This window comes from Bos javanicus, chromosome 4 (genome assembly GCF_032452875.1).
Source record: "Bos javanicus breed banteng chromosome 4, ARS-OSU_banteng_1.0, whole genome shotgun sequence".
Taxonomy (NCBI): domain Eukaryota; kingdom Metazoa; phylum Chordata; class Mammalia; order Artiodactyla; family Bovidae; genus Bos; species Bos javanicus.
In genome coordinates, this window is record NC_083871.1 from 102,238,186 (window position 1) to 102,257,549 (window position 19,364).

The 19,364-nt window shown below is 43.5% G+C and overlaps 1 protein-coding gene and 1 long non-coding RNA gene across 2 annotated transcripts in view; both read right to left on the minus strand.

Moving 5' to 3' along the window:
* CREB3L2 (cAMP responsive element binding protein 3 like 2) overlaps positions 1 to 19,364 on the minus strand; it is a 128,272-nt gene that overhangs the window by 34,310 nt on the left and 74,598 nt on the right. The window contains exon 2 of the mRNA XM_061414833.1: positions 16,498 to 16,714. Coding sequence (XP_061270817.1) covers positions 16,498 to 16,714 — 217 coding nt within the window. The remainder of the gene's footprint in view (positions 1 to 16,497; positions 16,715 to 19,364) is intronic.
* LOC133246472 (uncharacterized) lies at positions 442 to 16,489 on the minus strand. Its single transcript, XR_009736049.1, has 2 exons — positions 1,319 to 16,489; positions 442 to 1,275 (listed from the first exon to the last, which is right to left on the minus strand). It is a non-coding gene; the product is annotated as an uncharacterized LOC133246472 (long non-coding RNA).

A 19,364-nucleotide genomic window follows, 5' to 3' on the forward strand; every position in this document is an offset into this window, starting at 1 on the left:
AGAGGGAGGATGGATCGGGAGATTGGGATTGGCACATATACACTACTATGTATAAAATAGATAACTAATGAGAATCTACTGTATAGCACAGGGAACTCCACTCAGTGCTCTCTGCTGACCTAAATAGAAAGGAAATCCAAGGAAGAGGAGGTACATGTACACGTGAGACTGATTCACTTTGCTGCACAGCAGAAACTAACACAACACTGTAAAGCAACTATATTCCAATAAAATATATATATATATATATTGGGTTGGCCATAATGTTTGTTTGGGTTTTTCCATAACATCTTGCAGAAAAACCCCAACAAACTTTTTGGCCAATTCTACAATTAAAAAATAAAAACAAGAAGGAAAGAGTGAATGACGGCAACCAGGGTCTCAGGAGACAGGACCAGAGACAATGGTTAGAAGGTCTCTGCCCTTCTCCCCAGTGGATGCTTATCTGTTTCTTTTTTTCTTCTCACGCCCCATGCTGGTCCCAGCCTGCTTCCCTACAACTGCACTTAAGTCTTACACCTGACCTAGACTTCCAGAACTTTACTTAGCCCTCTCAGAAACTTCAGTTTGTAAAACATGTTGCTGAAATGCATGAAATCCAGAGGGAAGGGCAGCTTCTTGCCGAGTCTGGTCTTGGCCTCTGGCTTTCGTGATGGTCACAGGCCTGGGGATCGCAACAAAGGAACAGCACTGATTGGACAGAAGCACCTCCATCGCTCAGCAGCATTCTCCCAGGAGCCCGCACAGTACCCTGCACTTCTCACAAAGTTACTTGAGAGCAGGTACCTCGGTGCAGCCCTGGAAAAGAAGGTGGAAGGGCAGGGCAGAGGATAGCAAGGAGGCTGCAGGCAGGTGCGGAACAAGAGAAAACAAGTCAGGCTCCCAGAGTCAGCATTCCTCACCTGATGCCAGTTTACTAAAACGAGACTGAAATAAAGCCAAGATATGCTCCCTTGCTTTATTAAAATGTACACAGACATTCACACCTTAGTGAACTGTTATTGTAGAGAGCAGCAAAGTCATTCACATTATGAATTATTTCACACTCTAGAATCGGGTTCAAGTTTTCTTATGAAAAGGTACATGAACATCACATCACTCAACCATCAAGGGGCAGTGGAAGAGTGGGTACGGAAGCCAAAAACTACAGCTTGCAGTGATAAAGGTTGTATTTCATAAGCAACTTCCTTCAGGGGAAGGTTAGATTCACCTGCATTGAGGAAAATGATTTTCCCCCAAATCCAATTTATAACTGACTCGATTAAATATTCCAGCCTCAATGTATTAATATTTCCTGGCGTAAAATAAAGACAGGCACGTTTTCAGTCGGTTGAAGATGTTTCACTTTTAGAGCTGGTTCTCCGGAGCTGCCGAACGCTCTGGAGTGGTGGAGGAGTCCCATCATTCCCAGGGGATTGGGGACCACATCCTGGCCGAGCGGGAGGGGCAGGAAACAAAAGGCCTCTTGAAGGCGGTCAGAGGATGGAGACCGCACTGTACTGGATGCAGAGTCCTGCTGGCCAGATGGGCGCCCCAGCTCAGCTTGGGGGTAGCGGGGGCAACTGGATGAGGAGCCAAACCAAGTTTTTTTTTTTTTTTACTTCTGGCTGCACTGGGTCTTCATTGCTGCGTGTGGGCTTTCTCAAGTTGCAGTGTGCAGGAGCTACGCTCCAGTTGTGGTGCAGAGGCTTCTCATTGCGGTGGCTTCTCTTGCTGAGGAGCACAGGCCCGCAAGCTCAGTAGCTGCAGTGCATGGACTTAGGTCCTCCACAGCGTATAGCATCTTCCCAGACCAGGGATTGAACCTGTGTCCCCTGCACTGGCAGGCAGATTCCTATCCACTGTACCACCAAGGAAGTCCCAAATAAAGTTTCTCACACCACTCCCAGGAGGAGTTAGGAATGAGAAGTCTCTGTCAGCTGCAAGGAGGACACGCTCAGGACCTATGTGGGGAGTGGCTAGAGAGACAGACAGAGCATAGATCACACTTTTCTCCACTCAGGAGTGATGTGTTCATACCTCCACCTGTCAGCACTTACAGCCTGTGCACAGTGAGAATATTTATCCCCAGCAGAGGCTGGAAGAGAGACAGCAAGATGAAATCCAGCCTCAGTACATATGAAAACGAACAGTAAGGAGGCATCACTGAGAAAAAGAGCACATGCAATTATCAGGAAATGGTGAGATAAGGCCAGACCCCATGGTTGTGCCGTTATGATCACTGTGATAACAGGTAAATCACAAGGCACAGAAGAAAAGGCAAACATAAATACAAAAAGCAAATACGAAATTACAAGCGCACCTTCCCTGGCGGCTCAGTGGTAAATAATCCGCCTGCCAGGGCGGGAAACATGGGTTCGATCCCTGATTGGGGAAGATCGCACACGCTGCAGAGCAACTAAGCCCGTGTGCCCCAACTATCGAGCCTGTGCTCTAGAGCCGGGAGCCACTGCTACTAAGCCTCATGCTCCCAATAAGAGAAGCCACCACAGCGAGAAGCCTCCACACCTCAACTAGAGAGTTACCCCAGCTAGTCACCCAGAACTAGAGAAAAGCCCGTGCAGAAAGGAAGACCCACTATAGCCAACTATGAGTAAATAAATAAAATTATTTAAAAATAAACAAAATTACAAGCAAAATGAAGACAGGCAATAGTTCTTCCAATAAGCTAAGCCATTCTCAAAGCACACATCTATTAAGTAGGTCAAGAGTTTATAATCTCAATGCTCAGTGCCCTACACTCTTGTTTTTAAAAAGATTTATGTAAATATAATCTCTGTTATGTCAGAGATGGAGCCTGGAGGACAAATGACATGTGAACTATGAAACAAAACTTCCCCTGAACTCTTCCAAGACAGAAGCCCAAAGAAGCTTCCACTCCTCTCCTGAGCTTTTTGGTGACACACAACTGGAGTTGCCTGCCTGCTTCCAGTTCAAACCAGCAATTTATTACTCTCCCTTGAAGGATATTTTCTGAATTAGAAAGAAGTTTAAGGCCATCAAGCTCTATATGTGATCTTACAATGAGGAAACTAACAGGCAGGTCTAGACCACACAGCAAATGAGTGGCAAAACTCAGGTGTCTGGATCCATGAAAGAAACAAGTAAACATAGACAAACATTTTTGCACAGATATGCTCATTCAGCATTATTTATAATCACAAGACACTGAAAGTAACCAAAACAGTAAAAAGGAAGGGCAAGGTTAATGAATTAGGGTGTACTCATACAATGGAAATATTATGCAGCCAGTAATGTTACATGCTAAAGCCTTTTTAATAACAAGGCAAAGATTTATGATAGAGTATTAAGAAAAAAAGATATAAATGTGTGCACTATTAATAAGGAAAGTGACAGAATGATCTCTGGAGAATAACTCAGAACATGAGTAATTTTTTCCCCCAATTTCATACTATTTCTAAATTTCCTATACAGGGAATATTATCATCCCCGGATGACCGCACATGGAAATGGCCTGCTTTTGCCTGCTCTACTTTATACCCCAAAACAGTAATTACTAGAAGGCTTAGTGGGTCAAGGGGCCCATTCAGAGTCCCTCGACAAAGAGTCAATGAGCACCTTAACATATGTTATAAATCACGTAATTGGCTCCACAGTTCTTCATTTGTCCCTTTATCCACGTCCTCTGCCATGTAATCTGGCAGTGCCCTCCCACTGGGGACTAATTTCCATCCTGGGACTGACCACCTGACTTGCTCTGGCTAAAAGGATATGCGCTTCCTAATGCAAGTACAGTCTTGAAATGCACAGCTGAACTCACACATTTGCGCCTTTGCCATCACAGTGAGAAGGATGTACTAGGACAATCTACTGATCCCAAGAGGACAGACACATAAAACAGAATTGTCCCCAGATAAGTTTGGCCAAGATCAGCCAACTCTCAGCCTTAGACATGTGAGTGAATCTAGCTGAAACCAGTAAAACAAGTCACTGCCCCTAACCCCACCGAAATGAGCCAACCTCCAGTCAAGGGACAAATGTGTGAACTATAATAAGTGATTGTTGTCAAAGCTAATGAGTTCAGATAGAGATATAGATGGAGAGAACAAATGTATGGATACCAAAGAGAAAGAGGAGGGCCATGAATTGGGAGATTGACATATATACACTATTGATGTGTGTGCTGTGTATTTAGTCACTCAGTCCTGTCCAGCTCTTTGTGACCCCATGGACTTGCAGCCCGCCAGGCTCCTGTCCATGGGGATTCTCCAGGCAAGAATACTGGAGTGGCTTGTCATGCCCTTCAGGGAATCTTCCTGACCCAGAGATCGAACCCAGGTCTCCTGCTTTGCAGGTGGATTCTTTACCATCTGAGTCACCAATATATAAAATAAATCACTAATGAGAACCAACTGTGTAGCACAGGGGATTGTATACAGTGCTCTGTGGTGACCTAAATGGGAAGGAAATCCAAAAAAAGAGGAGATATATGTATACCTATAACTGATTCAATTGTTGTACAGTAGAAACTAGCATAACGTTGTAAAACAACCATACTCCAATAAAAAAAAATTTTTTTAAAAAGCTAATGAGTTTAGGAGTGGTTTTTCAGGAATATAGCTGGCTGATATAACACAGCTGAAAGTATCAATATATACAAGAAATTAAATCCATCACATCAGAACCTAGGCGACACAATAGCTGAACCACATTCCCATAATAATTTCTCTAAACCACCAACTGTAAACCATATCAATAAATATTTGTAGCTTGATTCGATCTACCAGTTAAATCATAAAATAAATGACTTCAGCTGAAGAAGGTCAGCCAGTAAGAAGTTTGCTGAGAACAACATTCCAGCAGCAGTTGAAATTAGAAAAAAGGAGCTTTCATTCTGAACTACGAGGTGTTAGCTTGTACTCTGTCTGCCAATGGAAATAAATCTGAGGAAACAAAATGACAAATATAACCTCTGAGGTATGACAGAAGATAAAGTGAAAGGGAATCAGTAGAATATGTATTACACTTTTTCCATATGACCTTACTTTCACAGTCTTTTTTCACTGGCAAAACATCAGCAGAGCACCATAGCTTAGAACTTAGATGGCTGAGTTATTGATAAAACTACAAAAATAAGAGTCAGTACACACTCTATACATGCTCCAATCTGTAAAACTTCTGAAGCTCAGATCTTGATTAAAAAAAATTTTCCCCCTAAACTATATCTATATGCCTTTTAAGTTTCCTTTCAGGAGGAAAACATCACCTGGGTCTTTCCTGGCCATCCGATGGCTAAGACCCTGAGCTTCCATGCAGGGGGCACTGGTTCGATCCCTGGTTAGGGAACTAAGATCCCACATGCCATGCAGCACAGCCAGAAAAAAAAGAAAAAAGAAGGAAAACATGACCCAATAAGGCCAGTAGTGCACTGTGGAGAGTAAGAAGCACAACCAACATATCTTCTGATTTTATTTAAACAGCTTGCTATCAAAGGTCAAACTCGACTGGCAGATTTCCTGGGCATCACCACTTAGCTGTCAGCAAGAAAACAAAAACAAGCCGCTGTCTCATGATGACCAGTCCTTCACATCCAAGGACAAAATGGGGCAGCTGTGAGCACTGGGGCTAGATGCTGAGATTACCAAGACAGCAGCTAAAAAGCCCACAAACTAAAGCCAACATAGAGGCAACACCAAAATGCAGGTCCTCAATCACTTCCATAAATAATTGCACTGACTAGAAACTGACTCCTGGGAGGGGGAAAGAAAAGATTAAACTCTAAATTGGGAGTAGAAAGTATCTTTATGTGATATATATGAGTTATATATATATGTATAAATAATACATTTGTACCTATATATACACATACACAGATATACATTTATCTATAACATATGTCTGTACTCTTAAAAAGAGAAATTACATAGGGCAATACCACTTATATGATATACATACATATGCACCCATTAGCTATTTATATGTCTAAAGTAAAAAGGAAATTTTTGTGAATTAAATAAGTATGCCTCATCTAAATCCTTCAGTATTTCATACTTCACCATTTGCCCTGTGAATTTCTTCAACAGAATTGGCAAATCTTGACTGATTTTTGGCATAAACATCTCTTAAAGGAAAATGCCAAGGCTGGGTTCTGGAGGCCAGGAGAGGGGAGGAAAGTAGGTGAATGTATCAAAGAGTCATGCTAAGCTGCAGCCCACTGTTCAGACAGAAGGTAGATGCCTGCCTGCCCAGGGTCCCTCCCTGAGTGTCTGGACAATGAAATCACCTCTACTGTGAGTTGTATGGGGAGGTGTTGAAAACAGTGGAAACAGCGAACACTTAATTATGAGTGTTTACTACGTACTAAACATTGTTCTAAGTGCTTTAGATATATAACAACTAATTTAACCCTGAGAGTGACCCTGGAAGGCAAGCACTATGAGCGTCCTCATTTTATAGACAAGGACACTAAGAGATTAAACCCCTCAACCTACGTTACCCAGCTGATACACAGCCTCCAGCTGGTATACGGCCCCTAGCTGGTATACGGCCAAGCAAGGTCGCACACCCAGGCCAACCAGTCCCACAGCCCGTGGGATATTGCTTTGCAAGAGATCAATGATGAAACATCTCTGCCAAAAGTGAGTATTCTTCAATTAATGTTATTTTGAGCCCATAATTAGCCACTAAAAAAAGTGCAATATCGCTTCTTCCTATACTTCTCACCTTCATTTATATGGACTCCTGATCCACTGTTGCTAAGGTGAAGTATGCCAGTTTAAGACCAGCCAGTAATAGCTCAAATGTTTTGAGATGGGGCCTGTGTGCCAGGCCCCGCTCTTCATGTTTACCTTCCTGATTTCCTGTTCTTTCTGTGCCTGTGTTTACAACCTCTTTCACTTACTCTGGTTGTTAATATGGTGGTCAGTTGGTAAATTATGTACTGAATTATGTGGTAATCGGCATAAAGCAATAATAACAAGAGCAAAGCAATAATGACAAGAGCTAATATTTATTTAGTCCTTACTAATTGCCAGGCATTGTTATAAATGTATAATATGTATTAACTTAATCCCTACAACAATAGTACAAGGTTGAGTATTATGAATATTATTTCCATTTTAAAAATCAGGAAAGAAACACAAGAGTTGAGCCACTTGCTCAAAATCACACCATTAGTAAGTGGCAGAACCCAGATTCCAATTCAAGCAAATTGATCCCAGAGATGAACTGCTAAGTTCTATCTGTGGTCTGCATTTGGTATCTCAGGTCCTCCCATAGGAAACTGTGTTTAGAGTATGCATTAAACAAATATCTGTGGAGCAAATGACTGATTTCAAAAGATTTACTTAGTGTACACATGCAAAAAAAACCCCTCTTGTGTATACTTTTCTTCACCAAAATTATGACTCTTACTTGTGAACAGAGTAAGTTTAATGCTTTGTTGTTGTTCTTCAGTCGCTCAGTCATGTCTGACTCTTTGCGATCCCGTGGACTACAGCATGCCAGGCTTTCCTGTCCTTCATCATCTCCTGGATTTTGCTCAAACTCATGTCCATTGAGTCAGTGATGCCATCCAACCATCTCATCTTCTGTCTACCCATTTTCCTCTTGCCCTCAATCTTTCCCAGCATCAGAGTCTTTCCCAGGTTTAATGCTAGATAGGAAGGCAATGCCAAAGAATGTTCAAACTACCACACAATTGCACTCATTTCACAACGCTAGCAAAGTAATGCTCAAAATTCTCCAGGCGAGGCTTCAACAGTATGTGAACTGAGAACTTGCAGATGTTCAAGCGGGATTTAGAAAAGGCAGAGGAACTGGAGATCAAATTGCCAACATCCGCTGGACCATAGAAAAAGCAAGAGAGTTCCAGAAAAACATCTATTTCTGCTTTATTGACTACACCAAAGCCTTTGACTCTGTGGATCACAACAAACTGTGGAAAATTCTTAAAGAGATAGAAATACCAGACCAACTCTCACATTTCTCAGGAGACCACATTACCTGTCTCCTGAGAAATCTGTATGCAGGTCAAGAAGCAACAGTTAGAACTAGACATGGAACAACAGACTGGTTCCAAATTGGGAAAGGAGTACATCCAGGCTATATATTGTCACCCTGCTTATTTAACTCATGTGCAGAGTACATCATGTGAAATGCCAGGCCAGATGAAGCACAAGCTGTAATCAAGCTTGCCAGGAAAAATATCAATAACTTCAGATATGCAGATGATACTACCCTAATGGCAGAAAGCAAAGAGGAACTAAAGAGCCTCTTGATAAAAGTGAAAGAGGAGAGTGAAAACGCTGGCTTAAAACTCAACATTCAGAAAACTAAGATGATGGTATCTGGTCCCATCACTTCATGGCAAATAGATGGGGAAAGAGTGGAAACAGTGACAGATTTTATTTCTTGGGCTCCAAAATCACTGCAGATAGTGACTCCAGCCGTGAAATTAAGACACTTGCTGCTTGGAAAAAAAGCTATGACCAACTTAGACAGCATATTAAAAAGCAGAAACATTACTTTGCTGACAAAGGTCCATCTAGTCAAGGCTATGATTTTTCCAGTGGTCATGTATGGATGTGAGAGTTGGACTATAAAGAAAACTGAGTGCTGAAGAACTGATACTTTGGAACTGTGGTGTTGGAGAAGACTCTTGAGAGCCCCTTGGACAGCAAGGAGAACAAACCAGTCAACCCTAAAGGCAATTAGTCCTAAATATTCATTGCAAGGACTCATGCTGAAGCTGAAGCTCCAATACTTTGGCCACCTGATAGGAAGAACTGACTCATTGGAAAAGACCCTGATGCTGGTAAAAACTGAGGGCAGGAGCAGAAGGGGATGACAGAGGATGAGATGGTTGGATGGCATCACCAACTCAATGGATGTGAGTCTAAGCAAGCTCCAGGAGTTGGTGATGGACAGGGAAGCCTGGCATGCTGCCATCCATGAGGGCAAAGAGTCAGACACCACTGAGTGATTGAACTGAGCTATAAATATTACTTTCTTATACTATTCTAACATTTCAATGACCAAGCAAACAAAGAAGTCATTATTTCTCTTTTAAAAAGTTGAGGAGGTATTTTCCATACTAGTTAGAAAAAGAAAATAGAAGGTAATCTCAAACGGATGATAAAGAGCAAAAGAACGTACACCACTAGTCCAGGTTTCAGATTCTGAAAAGAAGACTGTTCCTCTACTTGTCCACCCCAAAAGCATCAGGTTCTTTCTGTAGGTCATCCTTGCCAGGGGACCCAGCTACTTCCCATAGGTAAATGACAGATACGTCTGCATTTTTTTAACCCTAGAATCTATGCCCTCTAAGATGGCTTAGACCCATGCTCTTGTCAGCAGCTCTAATCAAATGTGACGAAAACAAAGCTCTTTGTCATCTCTCTGGGACTTTTTTTCCCAGGTCCCAAGGCCTTGGAACATTTCAATATCAAGATGTCTTCACCACTGCAAACAGAAAACCTAAGTCACCCATGACTCATCTGTACCCTTTACTCAGCATACCCGATGTTGTGCTAGTCCTGCTCTGGGTTTCATCGAATCCTTTCAAAATCCATTTTTTCTTTGTCCTACATGGCACACACCTTTCCATTTCTCCCTGGACTGCTATATCAAGCATACCTTCCCTGCTCTGGCATCATCAGCCATCATTTTTCTTCTTCAAGTCTCTGAAAAAACACCACTCCACTTTACTAAGGCCCTGTTTCTCATCAACTGCTGAGTCTCCGCCTTCCATCAGGCATCTGTTCATCTTTAGCTCAGAGACTATTGTTTTCACAGACACCTGTGAAACAACACCATAAATTTAGGATATCCATACTAAGCCAGTGCACCTGGTCACTCCTTGCTCTGCTGACTTTAGAAGCCTAACCAGACCAGCCAGAAGGAAGATGATTATTTTTCATGTTTCGGTCCCACTGTCTGTAGAACTGGGAGATTCACAGTTACAGTTCTTGATTCCACCCAAAATAAAGTTACCTTGACTTGTGCATGGTGCCAATAGATCACTTCTGGATTAGTATATTCTACTCTGAGTCTGTTTACATTTGTATATTTTCTAACTTGTTTCTTATACCATCTTGGAGGACAGGGGCCATGTCTAGTTCTCTCTGAACAGCCTTCATCCAGCACTAGGTTTCCTCTTTAGGAAGAAGACTGAAATTAACGAACAAAAGTAAATCAATAGGTAGCACCCCAATTACAAAGGAACATGAACAAAAATAGAGTAGCTCATGAAGATACCCTCCAGCTGGTAAGGAGCAAGACTTGATCATTTAAATATAAGTTTTTCATTCCTCAATCTACTTGGGCACTTCTGCTTATCTCTTTATAAAATCTTCACTTTTAAAAAAAAAGAACCGAAAACCCTGCTTACCAGCTTTAATCATGGGCAGAAATGAACAAGCTGAAAGCAGGATGTCTCTCCGGCGGTTTCAAAGGCGGAGCCCACATTCCTAGGACTGGCTCCTGTGGTTGCCAAACCATGTGAAGTTCTTTAGTTCAAGTGTTTCAGAGAAGTCTAGAGTAAAATTCAGCCCCGAAGACGGAAGACTCCTATGTAATCTTAGACTAGTGTTTCTCAATCTTTTTTTGGTCACAGGCTCTGTTGAGGATCTAAAAAAAAAAGTTATAAATGTCCCCAGCAGAAAATCTGACAAATATTGTCAGCCCCAAATTCTGCATACAATTTTAGGGGTGGGTCCACTGTCCATCTGAAGAACATGATAGACAAACACCAAAATGTAGGATAAGAGCACCTACATTTGCCCAGTAGTTGCTCAGGGTTCAAGGAGGGAGGAAGAGGGAAAAGAAAGAGTTAGTAGGGAGAACACAAAGAAGGGAGAAAGAAAGAAGGATGATGGCAGGAGAGAGAGAGAAGGGAAAAGCGAGGAAGAAAGAAAAATCCTAATAAACTGAGAGTCTCATTTGAATTGTTTAGCTTATCACTTTGTTTCAGGCTCAGAAGCAATTACAGAAGAATTCCCTTTAATCTTTAAAACTGGACAAGAAGATTGGAATCGTTGACATTGCGAGGTACAGTGAAATACTAACCATCACTAGAAACAAGGATTCCTAGTTCTGGGCTTTAGGCTGTTTAGACAGTGCAAACGATGAAGAATATTAAATTTAATGCAAACAGTAATGTTTAAATTGCTGCCTATTTATGCATCTCCTAAAGAAATATCATCCTCCTGGATCAGGAAAGCAATCTGCTTAACAGAACACAGACTCCAGAGGGATCTTTGTGAATTAATCCTCCCTAAGGCAGATGCCAACTGGGATTCAAATGAATCAAATTGTTCTGTTCCCAAACATTTGCCTATCCACACAAAACTCAGAAAAACAATTGAAGCCAAGACTTGCACAATGCGTTCCTCAGCAAGTTCCCCAGCTCCTTCGTGCACACTGCCTACCTCCGATTTCACAGACTCCAAATGGTTACTATTCACGCTCATTATTCCCTGCATACAAAGGGGTTTTTGCTAGCATAGGAAGCCTTTACTCAGAGAAAAACTGATACTTAAGATGAACTGTGGATCAGAAACTCTTTGCAAAATATATCTGACCCACTGTACCTACTCTCAGCAAATTACCAGCTCAGTCTATTGCAGTGTGGTCCAAAAAAAAAGCACAGCCTAAAAGTTGAGAAATTTGTTTTATTCGGCAGATTTCTGAGGACATAGGTCCAGGAGACAGCCTCTCAGACAGCTCTGCGGGACTGCTCCAAAGAGGTGAGGGATAAGTCAGGATGTACAGGAATTTTTTGCAACAAAAACCAGGTAGTCAGAACATCAAAAGATTACTGTGAATTAAAGAAACCCAGACACCTGAAGTAAATGAATTCAGCACTTTTCTTTATATGGGAAGATGCAAGAGTTTGGGCTCATTGAAATCATTCCTCTTATATGCGCCTTAACTATTTAGGGCCAACATCCTGCTTTTTTCCATCCTGAACCTCCTTAGGGGGCATAGTCTAGCTGACGACCACAACACCTTTTGTTGACTGATATGGCAGGGAACATTCCTTGTGTATGGCAGTATAACACCTCTAAATAGCAGGGGCCAGATGGGGAAGCTGAATGTTGTTGTGCACTTTGGTCTAATAAGAAAGCTTCCAGAAAAAGATTGATCATTTCTCTCCACACTAAGCTATAAGTATAGGTGGCTTCTTTATGCTACATGTATACCGATTAGCATAAAAAAGCAAAAAAAAAAAAAAAAAGTTATCAGGAAGAGGAAGGGATCCTGAACTTTTGGAAACCTGCTTTATTTGCAATCATTTCCCTCAGGGTCTTGTTTTAGAAGAATCAGTATCCCAGCCCTGTGTCCACTATCTGCTCCCCTCCAACCATCACCACCGTTTCAATTCTACTCAACACTTGAGGGCTCACATGAAATTCGGCCTCGTTCCTGCAACTCTTCCTGTGATCATCACTGGACATGCTCTTTCTCCTCTGAGCTACTACACTGCTCACATTCAGTCTGATCAAGAATTGGGGTACATGGTATCTTCCCTATGAGCTACTTTGAGGTAAGAATCTAAGTTTTACTGGGCTTCCCAGTTGGTGCTAGTGGTAAAGAATTCACCTGCCAATGCAGGAGAAACAAAGAGACGTGAGTTCGATCCATGGGTTGGGAAGATCCCCTGGAGTAGGAAATAGCAGCCCACTCCAGAATTCTTGCCTGCAGAATCCCATGGACAGAGGAGCCTGGTGGGCTCCATAGGGTTGCAAAGAGACGGACATGACTGAAGTGACTCAGTACACACCATTTTACTATCATTGTCTCACAAGTATCTAGAACACATGGTAAGTGCTCAGCAAACATGGATTGGAAGGGGAAAGTTGCCCAGATTGTTCAGGCCAGCTCTAGGCTGTATATTCTAGAACCAAGGCTACTGCATGGATGACTAGCTCCACAGATGATAACTGAATACAAAGAGGTATCGCTCTGTTGTTATCGCACCCCTGACACAGAGCCATTCCTCTGCCTAGAAGCCTCTTACACATACACCTAGTTCTTTTCCTCATCTGCTGATCTTTGCTCAAATGCTACCTTCAGAGAAAGGCCTTCCCTGTCTATCCTAGTTAAAATGTCAACTCGCCTTCTGCTACGGTTTGAATGTTTGTGTCCTCCCAGAATTCACATGCTGAAATTCTAATGCCGAAAGTAATGGTCATAGGGGGTGGGGCCTGGGGGAGATAATTAGGTCATGAGGGTGAAGCCCTCTGTAATGAAATGAATGCCGTTGTAAAAGAGTCCCCACTGGGCTCCAGTCCTTTCTACCATCTGAGGACACAGTGGGCCATGAAGGAACTCAGGATGGGAAAGAACAAGTTACTGGCCCTAGATAATTAAGGTGCACATCAGAGGAATGATTTCAATGATCCCAGTCTCTTACATCATCCCGAAACAGAGAAAAATGCTAAATTCACTAACTTGAGATGTCTCAAGTTAATTAACAGTAATCTTTGGATGTTCTGACTCCCTGGTTTTCATTGCAAAAACTCCTATATAACCTGGCTTCTCCCTTACCGCTTTGGAACAGAACCTCAGAGCTATCTGAGAAGCGGCATCCCAGGCTTCAGTCTTCAGAAAGTCCACCAAATAAAACATAATTCTCAACTTTTAAGTTGTGCATTTTTTTCAGTCAACAGCTAGTACCACCTACGTGAGCAAGTCCTGAATTCTTGATCCACAGAAATCATGAGAGGTAATAAATGATTATTACTAGTTTAAGCCACAAATCTAGGGAGATCTGTTACACAGCAGTAGATAACTACAAGAGGTGTTAGAAACGACTTCCACAAAGGGAAGTCAGGCTTGAAACAGAGCCATCAAAGGAACTATAGGGATAACAGAGGCAAACCAGTGAAGAGAATATGGGTGATGTCTCCCCTGGTAGTCCAATGTTTAAGATTTCACCTTCCAATGTAGGGAATGCGGGTTCGATCCCTGATTGAGGAACTAGGATCCCACATGCCTCACAGCCAAAAACACCAAAGCATAAAACAGAAACGTTATTGTAACAATTTCAATAAAGACTTTTAAAATAGTCCATATCAAAAAGAATATTAAAAAGAGAGAGAGAGTATGGGAAAACCATATGCAAAGGCAGTTACAAATGTTAAACAGAAACCACACCCACGCAGAACCTCAGCACTGGGAGAAAACTTAAAGGTCATTTAGTCCAATCTCCCATTTAGTGCTGCTGCTGCTAAGTCACTTCAGTCGTGTCCGACTCTGTGTCACCCCATAAACTGCAGCCCACGAGGCTCCCCTGTCCCTGGGATTCTCCAGGCAAGAACACTGGAGTGGGCTGCCATCTAGTGCTAGAGTCCACTTAAAAAAAAAAAAAAAGCAACTAAGGCAGGGACTGCATGAGTTTATCTAAGCTAAAACGCAGAAAAGGGCTGACTCCCTATAGTTGTCCTCCACGTTATAATAAAATGAAGGGTATACAGTCATAACAGAGACCATATCCCTGAATTTGAACAGAGGTCATTCCTGGAAATGATTTAAGAAGAAACTGAAAGGGGAAAAAAGACAGAGAGCAGAGGAGGGGAGAAGAAAGACTGAAAGGAGGAGAAGCAGGAGGAAAAGAAGGGGATCAGGAAAACGAACAATAACAACTCTGCAACAACAGAGGAAGAAAGAGGAGGTGAGGAGAGAAGGAAGAAACACTGAGTCACTGAAATGCTATGTGGTGGGCACTGTCCCAGGTTCTTTAAACTCACCATCTCCTGTTACCCTCAGAACAACTCCACATCCTCGAATTATTTCAGCTGTATTTCCTCCCTTCCCTCCCAGGGGACTTCCCCTCACCCTGTTCCCTTGTCGAGGCAGGGAAAGTAGACAAACCACAGAGAAGAAGGATTAGATCATCATGCATCTAACCTCTTGTCAGGAGAAATCTGAGAATACAGTTAGGGCTCCAAAGGGTCCAGTCAGGAAAGAACTCACCCACAGATTTGGGACCCTCCCTTCATTGAGGACAGAAGGCCAAAGTTCCTGGGCTGTTTGTGGGTAGACCTCTAATCAAAAGAAGAATGAGCCTGAGAAAGAAAAAACCTGCAGCATTCTCTGTCCCAAGATATGATGTTTTACTGATCCCAGAGTTGGTTCTTTTAGAGGTCAGTAGTAGATCTAAGGAGCTCCCCTGGCAGCTCAACTGGTAAAGAATTTGCCTGCAATTCAGGAGACCCTGGTTTGATTCCTGGGTTAGGAAGATCCTCTGGAGAAGGGATAAGCTACCCACTCCAGTATTCTTGGGCTTCCCTAGTGGCTCAGTCGGTAAAAGAATCCATCTGCAATATGGGAAACCTGGGTTTCCCACACACAGCACAGTAGATCTAAGAGGGATTCCCAGGGGGATCAATGATAAAGAATCCACCTGTTAATGCAGTAGACACAGTAGTCATGGGTTCAGTTCCTGGCTCGGGAAGATCCCCTGGAGGAGGAAATGGTGACCTAGTCCAGCAGTCTCGCTGGGAGAAATTCATGGACAGAGGAGGCTGGCAGGCTACAGCCTGGGGGTCAAAGAGTCAGACACAACTGAGCATGCACATGCATGCATGTGATAGATCTAAGAACCCCAACTGGAGAAGGGATTCCCCCACAAAGCTAATGGCCTATCTGTGCCATGTGCCTTTAACCCAAGGAAGCAGGAGGCATCCTGTCCTGTAGGTAGTCACTTCACAAGATGCTGCCAATGTGTACAGTCGTATAGGAGGAGAGGGGCATCGAGGTCAAGCCAGAGGACATCAAGATGGGACCATCCTCTCGGGAGAAGAGAGCATATGCCAAACTAGCATTAGGGGATACAGTTTTCAAAACTTACTCAAGGTACTAAAACAGGTGGTTGTACTTCTAGGAAAACAAATGTAGAAAATTCAATCTTAAAAGTTTCATAGAGCCTATACTAATTAAAGGCCTATGCAGTAATGGTCAAAACATGTGAACATCTCTAAGACCAGGAACACTAAACTCTCAACACATACCAAGCGAATGCCTTTGATAATGGGCATGAAAGGGTAACCAAGGAGAAAGTCTAGGAATGCTCGCCAAGATCTCCTATACACGGGGTTAAGGAAACATGTGGGAAATGGGTCAAGAAGATACTCAAGAAGTGTTTATGGAGAAGAGTGGTCACAAAAATTCTTTCTCAGGAAAAAAAAAAAAATGGCATGACCTCTTAAAATGGTGGATGTACTGGAATTAGCAACCAGAGAGGCCAGGCTGATGTGCAAAAGGAAGCTTTGCTGCCCAGTTCACAGGGTCACAGGGTCAAAGAGAGCAATTAGTACCATTCAGTTCTAGCAAATTCCCAGAGCACACAGTCTCAGGTAGAGCTACATTCTGTGCCTCTTTGCATTTCCCCAGGGCCCAAGCACAGGCCACACACAGCAGGTATGTGGCTGAATGGGGTGCTGATGATACTGTAACGCACGCTCCGCACCCTCAAGGAGGTCAGGGTCAAAGGTGCCAAGGTCCCAGCTGCTTCCCCCACTCTGGGTTTACCGTCATTGAAGCTGTCGCTGGCCGTGATGTGGGTGAATGGCGACTGGGCCCGAGGCTCCTCACATAGGGAGTAGCTGTGCTCGGCCTGGATGAGGGGTGCCGGGGACGTCGGGGATGGCTCCACCTCCATCGACACGCTCTTCTCTGAGAGGAAAGGGTCGTTGAGGAGCTGGCCCAAGACATTCTGGGAAAACTCATCCAGAAGCTCCGAGAAGTGCTGCAAGTGCAAAGGAGGAAGAACTCTTTTAACCATGATCTGATATTTACACACAAAGTCTAACACAAGGGCTTCCCGGGCGGTGCCAGTGGTAAAGAGTCTGCCTGCCAATGAGAGACGCAGTTCAATCCCTGGGTCAGGAAGATCCCTTGGAGGAGGGCAATGCAACCCAGTCTAGTATTCTTGCTGGGAGAATCCCATGGACAGAGGAGCCTAGCAGGCCACAGTCCATAGGGTTGCACAGAATTGGACACAACTGAAGCGACTTAGCACATTCACACGGGTTCTAACACCAAAATATTAGCCACAACTTCTAACAACATCTAAACGAAGTCACTCATACACAATGTCGAATTATCTATTGCTATGTAGCAAGCCATCCCAAAGAGAAGTGGCTTAAAATAGCCATGATTTACTGTTTCTCACTATGCTTTGGGTTGGCTGGGTGAATACACTGATTCATCTGCGTTCACTAACAGAGACAGAATGAGCTGGAATTTTGGCAGGGGCTAGGCTGGGCTGCGACACTGGGTGTCTAGGCCTTTTCCTCAAAGAGGCTTTATCAGGAGGGGAGTTCTCGCATCACAGCAGAAATGTTCCTGGAGGGAGAAAGGCAAAGCTGAGTGGCCCCAGATGTCACACATCATTCCCTCCAAATTCTTCAGGTCAAGGCAAGTGACAAGGCCAGCCCAGATTCATGGGTTGAAGAGACACCACCTCTTGAACAGAGGGATGGCAAAAATCACACTGCAGGCAGGTGTAAACAGGATGGCATGACTCACTCAGGGCCATGATTGCAACTATCTACCACCTTTTACGTTGGGAATATCTGAAAATAAGCAAGCTATCCTGCATTTCTGTAGCATGAAAATGTAATTCATAGCCAAGTGCCAAGTTCAAAGGCACCCGAATAAGCTTTCCTCTATTCTCCCAAGTACCTGGACTTTGTTCCTCTCTAGTTTTTCCTTAATCTACTTTATCTCTTCCCATCTTCCATCTCCAACAGCATCACCTCCCTAGCCCCCACCCTGCCAGGATGATGATATAGGAATGGTCTATGCATAGCCCCACAGGGAGTCCTGCAATCCCTGTTCCACAGCCCCACACCAAAGGACTGTAGCCCCAGCCTCATTGATAGAGGGATATTCATGATATGAGGGTCTATAGAGCCAAGTTTCTCAACCTCAGCACTACTGCCATTTTAGATGGCAAATTCCTTGTTATAGGGGGCGGAGTTGTTCTGTGCATTGGGGTGTTTAGCAGCATCCCTGACCTCTAACCTCACGAGGCCAGTAGCACTCCCCTAGTTGCGAAAACCAAACATGTCTCTAGACACTGTCAAATGGCCCCGGGGGGGAGTAAGGGGAAGATCACCTTTGGCTTATTTTTATTTTTTTAGATTATTTTTTTAATGTGGACCATTTTTTTAGTCTTTACCGAATGTACAATATTGTCTCTGTCCTATATTTTGGTTTCTTGACCACGAGACATGTGGGATCCTAGCTCCCCAACCAGGCACTGAACCCTCACCCCCTGCATTGGAAGGCAAAGTCTCAACCACTGGACCACCAGGGAAGTTCCTCACCCTTGGTTTATTATAATTTTTAAAAAAATATTTTGGCCACAGATTATGTGGGATGTTAGCTCCACACCTGGAACTGAAACCGAGCCCCTCGTGGAAGCGCACAGGCTTAACCACTGGAGCACCAGGGAAGTCCCTACCCTTGGTTTAGAACTCATGCTGTAGAGTATATTAAAAATAATTCTAAAATAATTTAATTTAAAAGTTTGGTTGACACCAGCTGTTAGAGCCACTTCTACCTTAACGTTCCCTGAGTCACAGACCAACAAGTGTCATCATTACTGATTAAACTTCAGGGACACTTAGGGAAGTTCAGAAAGCAGGCACAGTAATAAGAGAGCTGGTTGCAAATGGTGATACCTGGGGGGAGGCGATGAAAATTTCTAAGATTCACAGGGCAACTAAGTCCTACCATGGAACTGAAGGGTCAGTGAGGGTGTTATGAAAATGAATGCAGCTTAGGGAAGGCGGGAGCAGGAGGTGACCCTAAGGTTAGAGCTCTAAGATGAGGATAGTTGTGGGTCAGAACCGCCCCCTTCCAGAAAGAACAGAAGGAGACAACAGAGAAGAGGCCTTGTAGGCTAGGTCCTTAAAGCAGCGTTAGATGGGTGGGTTTCACCAACAGCACAAACATGAGAAAAGCTGCATCTCGTCAGGACAGAATGCACAGAAGCATCGGGTACATCCTGATAGGCACATGTCATGTAAGAGAGCAAGAGAGGGTGGTTGGGTAAGAGTTCTCTGTGCACAAACATATTTAAAACTGAAAGGTCCTTAGACATATCTAAGGCAAGAATTCCCTGAGAGGGACTTCCCTGGTGGTCCAGTGGATAAGACTCCACGCTCCCAAAGCAGAAGGCCCGGTTCATTCCCTGATTAGGGAACTAGACCCCATATGCTACAACTGAGAGTAAGCATGAGGGCTTCCCTGCCGTGCTGCAGTCCAAGACACGGCTGAGCGACCGAACAACAGCAAAGTTGCAGAGGAGGTGGCTCAGTGGTGAAGAATCCATCTGCCAGTGCAGGAGATGCAGTTTTGATCCCTGGGTCGGGAAGATCCCCTGGAGA